A 15,861-nucleotide genomic window follows, 5' to 3' on the forward strand; every position below is an offset into this window, starting at 1 on the left:
TCCAGGGCCCGCCAACTGGCCCGACCGCTGCTCGCCGGCCCAAACACCCTCCCCCCCACTACTTCAAAATCCCCTCCTCCTCCCTCTCGTCTCCCCCAATTTCTCTCCCTTCTTCCTCCCAATCGCCGCCATGCCGGACGATCCCGCCGACGACCTCCAGAGCATGAGCTTCGGCTCGTCGGACCGCTCCGCCTACGAGACTGTGTCGTCCACCTCCACCGGCTCCGGCTCCTCCTCTTCCGGTCCCATCAAGCCCCACTCCGCCGGCGATCCCTGCTTCGACGCTGTCCGGCGTCTCAGATCCGATGGCGGTGGCGGGACGCTCGCGCTCTCCGATATGAGATTCGTGCAGCGGCTCGGAAGCGGGGACATCGGCAGCGTGTACCTGGCGGAGCTCAAGTGCAGCGGGGGCGAAGGATGCGTGGTGGCGGCGAAGGTGATGGACAAGAAGGAGCTGGAAGGCCGGCATAAAGAGGGGCGGGCGAGGACGGAGAGGGAGATCTTGGAGAACCTGGACCATCCGTTCCTGCCGCGGCTATACGGGATCGCGGAGAACGAACGGTGGTCGTGCCTCCTTACTGAGTTCTGCCCCGGCGGCGATCTCCACGTCCTCCGGCAGCGGCAGCCCGGGAAGCGGTTCGACGAGTCCGCCGTCAGGTCAGTGGCGCAACTCAGCAACAAAAATATTATATATATCCCTAACTAATAATAATATCGCTGAAATTTTTAAGTAAAATACAATGTTTTTTCTATTTGTCAAATATCCTTTTTTTTTTTTTTTTTTTGAAAATTTTTATCTGGATCAGTGCCCTGGATTCCTGCAACACGGGGATTCGGAAGTCCGACCTTCAAGAAAAAAAGAGAATTTAGTGGAACTGAGAAACTAATGATTTGAGTTTATTTGTTTGTTGCATACTTGCATCTAAGTTATGTTTTTTAGATCCAGCAGACGTTTCGGTGTCGCCTTTTCTTTTTGAAAAGGAAACAAAATTAATATATTAACCCGAGGTGAGAGAGAATTGAAGGATTTTATGTCGAATTTAAAGAGATGAAGTTTATGGGCTTAACTTCCATTTTGGAGAGCTAAAGACTTTGGGCGTCGATGTCCACTGGGTTCCATCTGCTCCAGTCTCCTGAGTTGGGCCCACATCCCTCGAATGGATCCAAGTTGAGGTTTTGGAATCCTAGAGTCCTAGACTAGTGTAGCGAATGTGGATGTGATTTGATACATCAAGCAGATATCACACTATTCGAGCATGTCTGATCGAGAGGAAGTGATAGCTCGACTTGGAGATCACAAAAGTCTTTTGTTTTGAGATTGTTTCTGTTCCTATCCTTTGAGGAACATTACCTTACGTTTTTCGTTTGCCTAAAATGAATTTGGCAAACGGAAAATGCCTGGAATCCGGTCTGGCAGTCAACGAATGATGACATGGTGCCCTATAAGCGGTCCATTTCCCCATGACGACTCACTTACCCAGTGTATCAAACTCCTACTTAGGACATAGTACTAAGGATAGAATGGAGTGGCTGTTGTTAGCAATTAATACTTTTCTCCCCCCTCTGACATAGGGGGAAAAACCCTAAATCCTTACAAAAGTACAATTAAAAGGAGTCAGCTCTCGTACGATCGACGAGTGAACAATTATTATAAAAGATGTCATTTGGTTTTCATCTGAACAAGCCAAACTAGTAAGTTTGAAAAATTAGATTAATTCCTGTCCTCCTCCTAATCTCCGATCCCTTAGCTTCATGCCTAATTAGTCACGCTACATGTATGTGACTCTTCTAGAAATCCAACAAGCATCTTACACAGAAGAATCATTAGCATCCTTTATCAAAAAAAAAAAAAAAAGAAGAATTATTAGCATCGAAATACCACGTCGCCTCCGCATATGACGAGTCTGCAAATCCATAATGCATATATTATGGCTTTTGTGCCCTCACTTTTGGTGTGCATCACTGAATGGTCAGTAGTTTTGATCTGAATTAGCGTAACCTGTGGGGTGAGCTTTAACTAATGAACACCTCACGTGGATTCTCTCGTAAAGAGAAGAGCGCTGTTCCGTAATTAATTCATCACGCCTTCTACAAACTCCAATAATGCAGTTCTTTATATTGTCCTCCTCCTGTTTATTATTCTTTTTAAATGCAAGTTGGCTACATTGACCTCTGATATTATTAGTAGGCGGGTGGTTGCGGGTGGCGATTATCTTATCAATTGTGGAATTTTTACGTCGCTGTCCAGATTTTACGCATCGGAGGTGGTGGTGGCCCTCGAGTACATCCACATGCTGGGCATCGTCTACCGCGATCTCAAGCCTGAGAACGTCCTCGTCCGATCCGACGGCCACATCATGCTCACCGACTTCGACCTCTCCCTCAAGTGCGACGGCCCCACCACCACCGCACACCTCATCTCCGACCACAACCCCCTTCCTGCCCCAACCTCCTCCGCCGGCTCTGCCTCCGCATCGGACCACCACCACCACCCCGCCGCCTCCTGCATCCTCCCCGGCTGCATCGTACCCGCCGTCTCCTGCTTCCACCCCAAGCGCCGCCACCGCTGGAAGCTTGGCCGCCGTGGCAACGCCAGCGGGCTCGAGTTCGTCGCCGAGCCCGTGGACCTCCGCTCCATGTCCTTCGTCGGCACCCACGAATACCTCGCCCCCGAGATCGTCTCCGGCGAGGGCCACGGCAGCACAGTCGACTGGTGGACCCTCGGCGTCTTCATCTTCGAGCTCCTCTACGGCGTCACGCCCTTCAAAGGCTCCGACAACGAGCTGACGCTCGCCAATATCGTCGCCCGGGCGCTCGAGTTCCCGAAAGAACCCTCGGTATCGGCATCGGCCAAGGACCTCATCGCCGGCTTATTAGTCAAAGACCCGGCGAGGCGGATGGGGTCCACGATGGGCGCGACGGCGATCAAACGGCACACGTTCTTTAACGGCGTCAACTGGGCGTTACTTAGATGCGCGGTCCCGCCATATATTCCGGCGCCCTTCAGTATCAGTGGTAGCAGCCGGGACGTGTCGGACGACAGCAGTCCCGGCACGCCGGTGGAATACTATTAGGTCGTGTCGGGTGGAGCCAATTTTACTTTAGTTTGGCCCGAGAGAAAGGGACCGTGTTGGCTGGAACCGAGACGTGACTGGTTTCCGGACTGGGCTACAAACTTAGTGTATGTTGCGTCACATATTTGGAGATAAAAGAAAAAAAATAAAAAAGTAAGACCACGTGTACGGCTGGGGTTGGACGATTGTTGGGGAACTGCTGGAGCCGGGGGCGGGGAGACACGATGAGAACAACCGCGTTGTCGCCCACTGTTTGGTGCTGTTGGCTTGTGACGGGTGCGTCAATGGAACATGGTGTGGGGGCACGGTCTTGTTATGTTGTTCCCTCTCTCTCTCAGAGAGCATCTCTCATGGATTCATGCATGAGAGCTCTTCATCAAATTTGATATATACTTTTATTAATATTTAATATCCTAATTGATGTCTTTCGTTTTGAATGCACGGGTGCGTGGTTAAGTATAAAAATTGGCAATGGACGGGTGCGTGTGTTAATGGGGGCTCACTTTTTTCTTTATTCTTTATCTCTGTCGAGTGGGCAGAGGATGGTGGTGGTGGCGTGGGAGGAGGTGGATGGTGACATGTCGGACACAATGATTGTTTTGTTTGTGGGGTGGGGATGGTTCGGTGCTTTTGGGTGGAGAGTGCTGCTGGTATAATACTGTTGGAAATAAACACTGCGAGAGTCCCAGCAACTGGTGGCAGGATGAGAGACAACAACATCGATGGCAGCTGGGGGCTTGAGCTCTCTGTTGTATATAGCCAAAAACTGAACAGATGCATTGATTAGGTTTCTAACATGTCCCGTCCCTATCTCTGGGCCGCTTTCCTCTCCCGAAAGCCTGAGTTTTTGCATCCGGACTTGCCAGGAAGCGGCAACAGTACATGGATGTTCCAAAATTAATGTATCAAACTATTTGCAGCATCTGCAGTAGTGGAGACCTTCAGTTTTATGTGTAAGGAATTAAGAATGGACGATGCTTTAATTTAAGAATAAAGTAATTACAAATCTTCTGATGCCCACGAGGGTTAACTGAGCCAAGCTTGGTCATGCCCAGCCCTAATTAAATGTAGCTCTACAGCATGACTCTCGAGATACATAAAACAACTAGGACAAGAATTGGATATATTTGATATTAACATGATTTACTTTTGTTCAAACTATACCGTAAATCCTGCCTGCCTACCTTCATGCATATCAAGGAAAACCATAATCCGTTAAATATGCCTTTCTAGATGTTGCAGCAGGATTTTTCCCTTGAATTATTTCTTTCTTGCAGTTAAAGGCTTATCTATAGAATAATGGGCATCGATCTATCCTCGTTCTTGCATGCGCTGCACATGCAGCCTAACTAATTGCCCGTGAGCACGTTGCGAACAAAAAATAACTAAGAGGTTGCTTGGAGTTCCGTCACTGGAGTCTCATGCGGTTCAAGTTGAGGATGTAGATTAATCGATTTATTTGGATGTTTGGAATTCGAATTGTGTGGTAAGTTGAGTTGTCCATTAAATTGCACTTTAGGACTATTTTAAGTAGAAAATCTTTCCTCCTCCTCCTCCTCCTCTTCCCCTCACCTCCCTATCCCTCGCTTTCGCTGCCACTCCCAATGCTGCGGCCAGGCTGCGCCACCTCCGAGAGGCCCATGGCTACCTCGTTGTCGCTAACTTCAATATAAAAGATTTCTTCTCTCTTCGTTCTCTTTCTCTATCCTTCCTCGTTCTTCTTTCCAATCCCTCGTGTCCACCACCCTCAACGTTGCTGCTAGGCCCACCGCTGCCTCCTCCACCTTGGACTTTACCATGCTATCCTCCTCCTCCACTCCGCTTCCCAGCTCTTCTGCTATTCTCATTCACCCTCCCCAACCCTCTTCAAGGCTTGCACCTCTGCTCGTGAACGCCCAAGTCCATGCCCGTGCCCTCTCCATAAATGGTTTTGATATCAGCCTCTTCATCTGAAAATCCCCCAGTTTCATGTACTCGGAGTGCTTTAACCTGATATTCACGTGTTTGACAGAATGTCCATAAGAGATATCATCTTTTCACAAACTTTCCATCAAACAGAAGAAATGAGCTTTCATGTAAGAACCACCGCCACTTGAATTGCAACGCAGCTTGGTTGCGGTACAATTTCAGTGACAATGCTCCAAACAATCTCTAAGTGCAATCTCAATTTTTTTAAGCAACACCAAGGATTCAAATGACCACCTGAAGGAAAGTAGAGTGTGCAATCAACCATGCTGACGATTGTAAGCAGTCTCGTCCCTAGAATGTTTCAATTTTAGCAACACCAACCTATCTATCAATGGCCTTCTTAATCGTGAAACCAACCGACAAGCTCATTTCACACCATTCTGTAGAGAAATGCCACAGTAGCTTGCAACCATCTGGAGTCGCAAGTTATTAACTTCAAAACGAGCAATTTCTTTTATCGTTCCTAGCCCTTAAACGTGATCGTTATCCTTGGACTGGTAATCTTTATGAGAACTACCACACTTCTAGGCTTGCTGAGATTGCACCAAACGGGCTCAATTGCCGGCTCGCAAATAAACCGGCAATACCTTCCCAGATTCCGATCTATATATTTACCCACTAACGGCTTTATACCATGTCGTTTACGGTGAATGGCCTGATGTCCGCCGCTCAGAATCCCAATAAGGTCCTACAGGTAATATCTTAATTTTTGCTTGTATTTGGGTAATAATCTGTGTTGTCCAAAGCTCTAAAAATTTTACAAAGAATAAAAAGAAAAGGTACTACCAAATAGGCACTTAGGTCCAGTCATAATTTCTTTTTTAAAAAAGTTGCCTAGAAGTTTTTGATGGCTGTCGGATGAGTGGTCCAGGTACCACTTCATTGATGTAAAATGCTTTCTCATTAGTTTTACCTGGTTCAATTGTCAGGGAATTTTAGCCCTCCTGATGGAGATTTAGGTGGGAAGTTTTTGATTCTGTATCTATTCTTATTTTGACTTGGTATCTATTAGGATATACCGACTGACCCCCATACGCCGACTTATTCTCGGATCGGTCTGATCGACGACCGACGGATAACTCCGACCGACACCCGACTCTACCGACCGCACTGATCGACGACTACCGATAGTAGCTGCCGACATTGTCCGACTGAAGGAGTGTCGGCTGAACCGACCCATGCTGTTCCCGACCGATCGAGCGGTCGAACCTCTATTACCGATTCATTGTCGGGGGTGACAGCCGACGTCCGACTTAAGCAAGACACCTGACCAGCCGACGGTGCCTCCGGGTCATCACCCGACATCCCACAACCAAATACCGACGTATGGTCGGTCGGCTTCCTCAAACGCCGTACGACTATTGAGGGCCGCCGTCCTGACAAAGGCATGCGGCATAGCTGTCCTAGAATATTGTCCTGCCGAGGACATGGGTTCGTTTTGACAACCCGCGGCGATTTGACAGCCCACGACGACTCTGACAGTCTCCGATGATTTGACAACTCTTCCCATTGTCTGTGCCATTAATGACGGCGCCATGCCGCGCTCTACTATAAAACGGAGAAGACAACAGTGCTGCAGGAGGTCCCTTCGAAACCCGGGGGCTTACTCTACCCTCTCTCCCTCTCTCGCTGAGCTTCTTGATTCTTTTCTACTGTTGCCTAGTCTCCTCTCTGACTTGACCGTCGGAGGGTCCCCGTCGGAGTCACCTCCGGTTAGTGCGGACTTCTTTTGCAAACGCTCGCTCCCGGCGACCAGGCGACGAGGGGATTGGTCGCAACAGGTTTGGCGCGCCAGGAAGGGGGATCACGACCTCCACAGAACTTAAAACATCCTTTCGAAATGACAAGAACCAGAGCTCAGCGATCGAGGGCTACCGGGTCAGCGAATCGCTCTTCCCGTCGGGAAGAGGCCCCTCCTTCACCTTCCATGGCGGAGCCCAGCTCTCCGCATCCGGTGGTAACTACGGAGGCGCAAATCACGGCGATCATGCGACAAATGACCGTTCTGACGGACGCAGTCGAAAGCCTCCAACAGCAACTGACTCAGTTGCCGCAACCACCGGCGGAACAACCGGCGGCGCACCCTATGCCGTCCAGAAGCGGCCGCCAACACCTGCGTCAGCTCCCGTCTCCTCCTCAAGAGTAGCCGCCTCAGCACTCCCACTGAGAAGGAGCGAGGCGGCCACGGCATGACCCTCACCGGTCTCGGCGTCCCTCTCCTTCCCAGCTGGAGCGGGCAAGGAAGGGGAAGCGACCGAGGACACCGTCCGCCTCATCCTCACATTCTTCGGGAGGTTCGACTCCTGGGGTTTCTCAACACCGACGGTTGGACGACTACGAACATAGGTTCGAAGAAATCGACCGTCGGCTTGCCCAGCTGCAGGTGGACGGACAGAAGTCCTCGAACGACGTCGACTTCCAGATTGCCCAACCTCTCTCTCGACTCATCCTCGACGAACCGATCCCTAGTCGGTTCAAGATGCCTCACGTGGAGCCTTACGACGGCTCCACCGACTCAATTGACCATCTGGAGAGCTATAAGGCTCTCATGACGACCCAAAGGGCAACCGATGCCCTTCTCTGCGTCGGCTTCCCCGCCACACTTCGCAAGGCCACTAAGGCCTGGTACTCCGGCCTCCGTTCAGGAAGCATCCACTCCTTCGGTCAGCTCGAACACGCTTTCGTGGTCCATTTCAGCACCAATCGGAAGCCGCCGCGAATCTCGGATAGTCTTTTTTTCCTCAAGCAGAGAGAAAACGAGACGCTCCGACACTTTGTGGCCCGATTCAACGCGGCCACATTTGAGGTCCGGGACCTCAACGAAGACATGACTATCTCGACCATGAAGAAGGGACTAAGGGGGTCTCGGTTCACCTATTCCTTAGACAAGACCCTCCTCCGGACGTATGTCGAATTGCTGGAGCGCGCGTACAAATACATGCGCGCGGATGAAGGAGCTTTCTACCGGCGCTTGACCGAGGGCATGGGTCAGAAAGAGAAGCGAAAGAAAAATCGGGCTCCTGCTGAACCCAGCGGGCTCCACCGATAGACGGGTCTCGTCCCGACAACAGAGTTTGAGACCGACGCATCACAGGTATGACTCCTACACCCCTCTCCCCGCTCCTCGTGCGTAGATCCTGATAGAGATCGAAGGAGCGGAGAATCTACGACGGCCTCGGCCTCTGAAGGCACAAAGGCCTCGACCAACACGATCGATCGCCGATCGTCGAATCAACGGCTCGATCACCGATCGCCGAACCGACGGTCTCGGCCTCTAAAGGCATAAAAGCCTCGACCAACACGATCGATCGCCGATCGTCGAATCAACGGCTCGATCATCGATCGTCGAACCGACGGCCTCGGCCTCTGAAGGCACAAAGGCCTCGACCAACACGGTCGATCGCCGATCGCCGAATCAACGGCTCGATCACCGATCGCCGAATCGACGGCCTCGGCCTCTGAAGGCACAAAGGCCTCGACCAACACAGCTCGATCGCCGATTGCCGAATCAATGGCTCGATCGTCGATCGTCGAATCACTAGCTCGATCGTCGATCGCTGAATCAACGGCCCGATCATCGATCGCCGAATCAATGGCTCGATCATCGATCGTCGAATCAACGGCCCGATCATCGATCGCCGAATCAATGGCTCGATCATCGATCGCCGAATCAACGCGGCTCGATCGTCGATCGCCGAATCAACGCGGCTCGATCGCCGATCGTCGAATCAACGACTCGATCGTCGACCAATACGGTCGATCGTCGATCGCCGAATCAGCCGCTCGATCATCGATCGTCGAACCGACGGCCTCAGCCTCTGAAGGCACAAAGGACTCGACCGATCGTCGATCGTCGAATCAATAGTTTGATCACCGATCGCCGAACCGATGGCCTCGGCCTTTGAAGGCAAAAGGCCCCGACCAACACGGCTCGATCGCCAATCGCCGAATCAACGGCTCGATCACCAATCGCCGAACCAATGGCTCGATCGCCGACCAACACGGCTCAATCGTCGATCGTTGAATCAACGGCTCGATCATCGATCGTCGAACCGACGGCCCCGCCTCTAAAGGCAAAGGACTTCGACCAACGCGGCTGGCTAACTTGCCAACTTAGCTTCGACTAAGAAAGGGCAAAATGCCAAGACAACCGCGACATACCCGTCCGACCAAGATCTGGGCAATGGGTATTCGACTTGCAACATACCGACCCGATCACGACCGATCGAAGGATATTCGGCTTGCCACCATCTATCATACGACTCGACATGCTACGGATATTCGACTTGTGACATACCGATCCGATCACGACCAGTCGAAGGATATTCGGCTTGCCACCGTCTATCATACGGCTCGACATGCTACGTCAACGGATATTCGACTTGCGCATACCGATATACCGACCCGATCACGATCGATCGAAGGATATTCGGCTTGCCACCGTCTATCATACGACTCGACATGCTACGGATATTCGACTTGTGACATACCGATCCGGTCACGACCAGTCGAAGGATATTCGGCTTGCCACCGTCTATCATACGGCTCGACATGCTACGTCAATGGATATTCGACTTGCGACATACCGATCGAAGGATATTCGGCTTGCCACCGTTTATCATACGTCCCGACGTGCACACCCGACCCAGAGGTCGGACAATGGATATTCGACTTGCCATCGTTATCCTATCCAAATAGGTCGGACGCTACTCGACCATCAGACTCTGCGGAATGATCGTGTCGACGAGCAACGTTCGAAGGTTGGCCGACCTCCAACTCGACGTGCATGCTCGACCTACAGTCGGAACGACCGACATCGGATCGTTCGTTGATGCGGTCGCCAGAGTCGGGGCAAGACATGACAGAAAACCACTCCTTTCGTCTGAAGCCGTCGCCCACGTGTTCAAGCGAGCCAACACGACATCGGATTCAGGAGTGGGAGGCAACTGTTGGGATATACCGACTGACCCCCATATGCCGACTTACCCTCGGGCCGGTCTGACCGACGACTGACGTCTGACTCTACCGACCGCACTGATCGACGACTGCCGATAGTAGCTGCCGACATTGTCCGACTGAAAGAGTGTCGGCTGAACCGACCCATGTTGTTTCCGACCGATCGAGCGGCCGAACCCCTATTACCGATTCACTGTCGGGGGTGACAGCCGACGTCCGACTTAAGCAAGACACCTGACCAACCGACGGTGCCTCCGGGTCATCACCTGACATCCCACAATCAAATACCGACGTATGGTCGGTCGGCTTCCTCAAACGCCGTACGACTACTGAGGGCTGCCGTCCTGACAAAGGCATGCGGCATAACTGCTCTGGGACATTGTCCTGCCGAGGACATGGGTTCGTTCTGACAATCTACGGCGATTTGACAATCCACGATGACTCTGACAGCCTTCGACGATTTGACAATTCCTCTCATTGTCTGCGCCATTAATGACGGCGCCATGCCGCGCTCTACTATAAAACGAAGAAGGCAACAACGCTGGAGGAGGTCTCTTCGAAATCCGGGGCTTACTCTACCCTCTCTCGCTGAGCTTCTTGATTATTTTCTACTGTTGCCTAATCTTCTCTCTGACTTGATCGTCGGAGAGTCCCCACCAGAGTCACCTCCGATCAGTGCGAATTTTTTTTGCAGACACTCGCTCCCGACGACCAGATGACGAGGAAATTGACCGCAACAGTACCTTTTCATTTTATCTGGTTTTATAAGCAAATGAGTAATGCTCTTTTGAGCAAACATGCAACTAAACGGTTTTAAATCGTTCAAATACGATCTATCTCCTCCATTTTGTGCACGAGCTAAGCCAGTGGTTGCATCGAGCGAGGAATATTTCAGAAAAATAAAGAAACAACCGTACACACTAACACATTGACCGTGAACCATACGAAAGAATTAATCAGGGGAAAATTAAAGAAAATATTTGGGAACAGCAACCATGTTAAAAGGTTATAATTAGAGCAAAAATTGAAGAAAACACCTGGAAGTATCAATATATTGAAAGGGAGATACACAAAGGGACTGGAACTGATTAGAGCAAAATTGAAGAGAGCGCCTGGAAATATCAAGACATTAGAAAGTTCAATGAGTTAAAAGCACCAAGCATAAGACCGTAAGGCCAACGTCTAGAACAAGATTAAATGATACAGAGGTGGTCTTTGGCTGGCATTGTAGTATATGGCCACACGGATTTTCAGAGCTCCTCTGAATTGCAAACCAAGCACAAAAACTGCATACTAATACCACGGAACAGATTAAGAAGATGTTCGTACTTGATTCATTAACTAATGCACCCAAACAGAATCCATGCCAGCGCATGCTGAACAAGATCTACATGCAACTTGCTACAATACACAATATAGAGGCATAGCGCCTTGCTGTTCCAGAAAGAAAATTCAGTCTATAATAAAAATCTTAATATCTTGCAGATCAACCTCTACTTAGTGTTCCAAAAAGACCACCGAACGGCGGGCATACCACTCAGTCAAACAAACTAAAGCCCATATCCTGCATGAAGTCAAACAAAAATGAGATCAATCAGCTGATCGGTGTTTCAGCACCGAATGATAATGAAACAAACGTAACTTATGTGCGTAGGTGAACAAATAATGCTGGAATCGCATAAATGTGACCGTAAATCTACAAGTAGTTTTATCAGAGGCAACCATCTAATCTAGAAAGGTATTATGAATCAATTCCTCTAGGAACATCAAATAAGTATGGAAACGGAATTATTTATTCCACATCAGAATCATAAAACAAAATGTGGCTTCTGAGGATGTGGTAGCAAAAGGGCAGACAGGTGCAGTAATCATTTCTAGTCAGGTGGCAGGTTCTGTACTGGTTTCTAATGAGTCTTCAACAAAAGTTCAGTCTGGTAAAAGTGGGCAAATTAGAGCAGGCTTGGTTGATCATGAAACTTTCAAGCTTACTGATGGGTGGTAGCAAAACTCAATCCAAAGACAATGGATTATCCTTAAAGAACTAATGAAATGGATACATGATTCGCAAAAGATCCTTATAAGCCATTATAACAAGTCATACCTCATCTGATTCTTCTTTCTCTTCCACTTTCTCTTCTTTCTTTGGCTCATCTGCTGCGGGAGCTGCAGCACCACCACCAGCAGGTGCTGCGACTGCAATGGCACCACCGCCAGAGGGCACTGATGCAAACTTCTCCCTCCCAGAAGCAACAAGTTCAGTTATGTCTTTACCTTTGACTTCAGATAAGAGGAACTCGATTCTGTCATCATCAGCTTCAATCCCCACTGGTAAAGAAAAGGGGAAAGTTACTTTATCAAAAAAAAAGAAAGAGAAGAGGGGGGGGGGGGTGTTTGGTGGAGTTTGCAGGACCTGACAAGTTTAACATAGCAATCTCTAAAATCATGAATATTTACTATCCTAGACTAATGTTCTTTGAGGACAATAGGTAAACTGAAAGCACCATTTAGTCCAAGACTCCAACTTAAAACCTTGAAAATTCTGTTGATTAAAGATGATACGCCAATCATCTTCCCCCTTGCCCCTTCCTTAAAAAAAGAGATGTTGTTGAAAATGAAACACTCATTTAAAGAGATTGTAAGGTACCCAGACTAACCATGAAGAAATTCCTTCCAAACTCTATTCATTTACCACAAATCATTATGTGATGACATAACTTTCATTTACAAACTTAAGCAAACCACCAATGTTTTGGCATCTCTATCTTCAGAAAATCTCATGAGACATGATTTATACTACACTATACAAGGTGATAAATATAACATTTCAGCCATCACGTGTTTCTTATTTAAGCATTGTAACCAGACAAACAACATGATAGCAGTTTAAAATTATCAACTAATGCATTACCAGTAAACGCAGGCATGCAGTTACTGTATATGACATCGAATATTCATTTATTAACCATGTTTATCAATATAATATAAGGACTAACAAACCAATCGTGTATCTGATTTCAAAACAAATCTTTCTATGAAACCTATTATCATCCTTTAACAGCTAATGGTATTAAAGATGATAAAGCACATGGCAGTTTCTATGATGTAGTGGTTGAACTATCAAGCTATTTGTCTGACAACATGCAAAACTGATAGACCATAACTTGCACGAAAAACAGAGAAAGAGAAATGAAATTAACCTGATCCTAGGATATCCTTCAGATCATCAGCAGTTGGGCTAGTGTTTCCACCAAGAACAGCAAGCAAATAGGCAGCAACGACCTTCATCCTGAAAAAAATAAGACATTGAGATGTTATAAGGATCCCATTTATTAAAAAAAAATCTACAGTGCAAACCAAGAGAACATGTGAGATGCACCCGATATACAAGTTACGCTAAACAGAAAAAAGAGGCATAAGACCAAAATCTCAAAAGAATCCTGAGCTCAATTACATGCTTGAAGAACCATCAAAAAACCCGGGTGAGAAATTGAATTAATTCAACATTAGAAAAATGACTCAGAATAAAAGTAAGGAACAGTGAACCAAGAAAAAAAGATGCGTAAGAGAAAAACTTCTGCAATTGAAGCATTGATGACTCGAAATAGCATCCTGTATCTCATTTAGTTTCTCTTTCCTTTCATTGAATGATGCCTTTTTTAAAAATTTTGCCCATTTCTCCTATTTGAAACTCATCCTTTGGCTTTGGACTGGTGATGCCGCCTGTTTCATGCTAGGGGTGCAAATATAATAGATTTATGCTAAAATATGATTTAGATCTGAAAAGATCTGAATTTTCTTCTTTTTGGACAGGTAAAAGAGCAGAAAGGAGAGCAAACGTAGAGAAAGAACTAAGGGTTTGGGAAAAGAGGCAAAGAGATCATACAGAATTCATCGCACCTCATGGACCGATATCTGTAGGCACTCAATCAACCCTAAAACAACCTTTCTCAACTTGCCTATGATAGACCCAGGACTCTAGACTACATTATTTGGATTCATAGTCAATGTACTCCAGAATAAAATTCGCTAATATTAATAAATTCTTAATTCCCCCGATTCCAACAACAAAATTTTTTCCAAATCACAATTCTAACGGCTTCAAAACTTTTCTAATATAACATTGACATGAAGTAGGACTTTTTGATGATAATTCGACATATAATAGAAACTCAAAATCAATCAAAAATTAGAAAATCATTGGAAAATAAGCAATACTCGACCTATTCCCTAAGACGCGATAAAACTAGCTGATCAACTAAATCTAATTTAGATCTCAACTACATCAGCTAGGTTCAAGTATGGGCAAAATCTGAACCCAGCCGAAAATTTTGGTACCACCTACCCAATATCAATTTTTTTTCTTCACGCTCCATTGTTATAATTGGATAACTAAAAATGCTCGGAACTGCACGAAATCATGATTGCCAGGAGAAACACTGCTCGCATATTTTTGGGGCGAAAAAAATCGTTAACCTCCGAACTAAATCTGATTGCCCATGACGAGGGGGGTAAAATCAAGAGAACAGGAAAAAGAAGCAACTCATGGTGGTGTACTTAGCATAACATAATCGTAATTCCTCGAAATATTTATAAGAAATCATCATTATTCGTTCGTTATGCTGGATATACATTGATGAAATCACGGTATCACAAAAGAAGAAGTTTATGGGAGAAAATTGAGAGACAATTAACATGATAGAAAGTAAGGAAAAAGCTACAATCATCACTTAGAGTATAAAACAAGAAGTGGCAGAGAAAGGAAATGAAAAGAGCATCGATTATGTATGTGAACATAGAAGAAATAGCAGAGATAGAAGGCTTACTTGAGAGCTAGATTGGGGTGGAGATGCCAGCCGCCGACGACGCTCTTGGGAATAACGAGGCTCTTCTAGGGTTTTCGCACGGAGGAGAGAGTAGAGAAGGTACCTTATATGGCTTCCTGGATCTATCGGGTCATGCATCTTAACCGTCCGTGGCCGATCGAGTGGCTAATCGGCCATGTACACTATAATCTAGAATCGACCCCGAGTTCATAAAGTCGTTACCTCTCCGCCGACTTCTAAAAGTTGCCCCAAATTTGTGTAGTTACACCCCCTTAGCGGTTCTGTTCTTTGCTTCGTGAGTCGAACGAATAGGACGCCGCAGCATCTGAAAGTTGGAGGGTATTTATCAAGTGATCATGGCCGCTCATGCGTCCCCTGTCATGAATCGGGTGGCATCTCTCCCATACATTGTCGATCGAACGATTGACAAATGATAAATCTAAATAGTTTCTTTACAAATAAACCCAGTAGAACTTAAGTCACCTGGAATCCATTAGTTGACAGCTGATTTTGCGGATCAGTCTGAAATCCGGATCCACATAAAACTTGGCAAATACTTGCCGAACCTACGATGCCGTTGGTCATCAATTTTTTTTCTTTTTTTCTATATTTTGAAAACAAGTTTGATTTCTAATTTTGAAACATAAATATGTTTAGTATAGCTATTATTTTTTAAAAAATAAATATATCGATAGAGCTAGAGTGTACAGTAACTATATCAGATAGAGAAAAAATAATAATAATATTTAATAGTTGATATGGTTATATAATAGAGGTACGGATAATGGTATCCTTGATGTGATCAAGGCCGCTACAATAATAGTAGTAATGCTGGTAAAGATGGTGATAATGTGAGAATTAATAATATAGTAAAAAAAATGATAATAATGATGAAAGTGCAGATAAATAGTAGAGGTGACAATAATAACAGTGATGGTATAATGATAATAATAATAGTGGCAACCATAGTGATGATAGAGGATAGTGAAAATTATTAATAGTGATGGCAGAAAAATCAATTTTTTATGTTGAAAATAATT

The 15,861-nt window shown here is 46.7% G+C and overlaps 2 protein-coding genes across 2 annotated transcripts; one reads left to right on the forward strand and one right to left on the reverse strand.

Moving 5' to 3' along the window:
* The first annotated feature begins 64 nt into the window (after window positions 1–64).
* Window positions 65–3,499, forward strand: LOC140850815 (serine/threonine-protein kinase AGC1-7-like). Its single transcript, XM_073243181.1, has 2 exons — window positions 65–657; window positions 2,249–3,499. Exons 1-2 carry the CDS (start codon window positions 131–133, stop codon window positions 3,072–3,074), a joined length of 1,353 nt encoding a protein of 450 aa, XP_073099282.1. The 5' UTR covers window positions 65–130; the 3' UTR covers window positions 3,075–3,499.
* Window positions 3,500–11,307: 7,808 nt separating this feature from the next.
* Window positions 11,308–14,958, reverse strand: LOC105033883 (large ribosomal subunit protein P2A). The gene is made up of 4 exons (XM_010908853.3): window positions 14,822–14,958; window positions 13,196–13,284; window positions 12,100–12,323; window positions 11,308–11,562 (listed from the first exon to the last, which is right to left on the reverse strand). The coding sequence occupies exons 2-4, from the start codon at window positions 13,281–13,283 to the stop codon at window positions 11,536–11,538; spliced, it is 339 nt and encodes a 112-aa protein (XP_010907155.1). The 5' UTR covers window position 13,284; window positions 14,822–14,958; the 3' UTR covers window positions 11,308–11,535.
* Window positions 14,959–15,861: the final 903 nt, after the last annotated feature.

Source organism: Elaeis guineensis, chromosome 9 (genome assembly GCF_000442705.2).
Source record: "Elaeis guineensis isolate ETL-2024a chromosome 9, EG11, whole genome shotgun sequence".
NCBI lineage: Eukaryota > Viridiplantae > Streptophyta > Magnoliopsida > Arecales > Arecaceae > Elaeis > Elaeis guineensis.

What these genes read in the sequence shown, in the direction of transcription:
- LOC105033883 (XM_010908853.3), bottom strand. Translation starts at nt 13,283, where the DNA reads ATGAAGGTCGTTGCTGCCTATTTGCTTGCTGTTCTTGGTGGAAACACT. An exon ending in GAAGGATATCCTAGGATCAG is followed by an intron (nt 12,324 to 13,195) that starts GTTAATTTCATT and finishes TTTCTTTACCAG; the next exon opens with TGGGGATTGAAGCTGATGAT. An exon ending in AGAAAGAAGAATCAGATGAG is followed by an intron (nt 11,563 to 12,099) that starts GTATGACTTGTT and finishes GACTTCATGCAG; the next exon opens with GATATGGGCTTTAGTTTGTT.
- LOC140850815 (XM_073243181.1), top strand. Translation starts at nt 131, where the DNA reads ATGCCGGACGATCCCGCCGACGACCTCCAGAGCATGAGCTTCGGCTCG. An exon ending in TTCGACGAGTCCGCCGTCAG is followed by an intron (nt 658 to 2,248) that starts GTCAGTGGCGCA and finishes GTCGCTGTCCAG; the next exon opens with ATTTTACGCATCGGAGGTGG.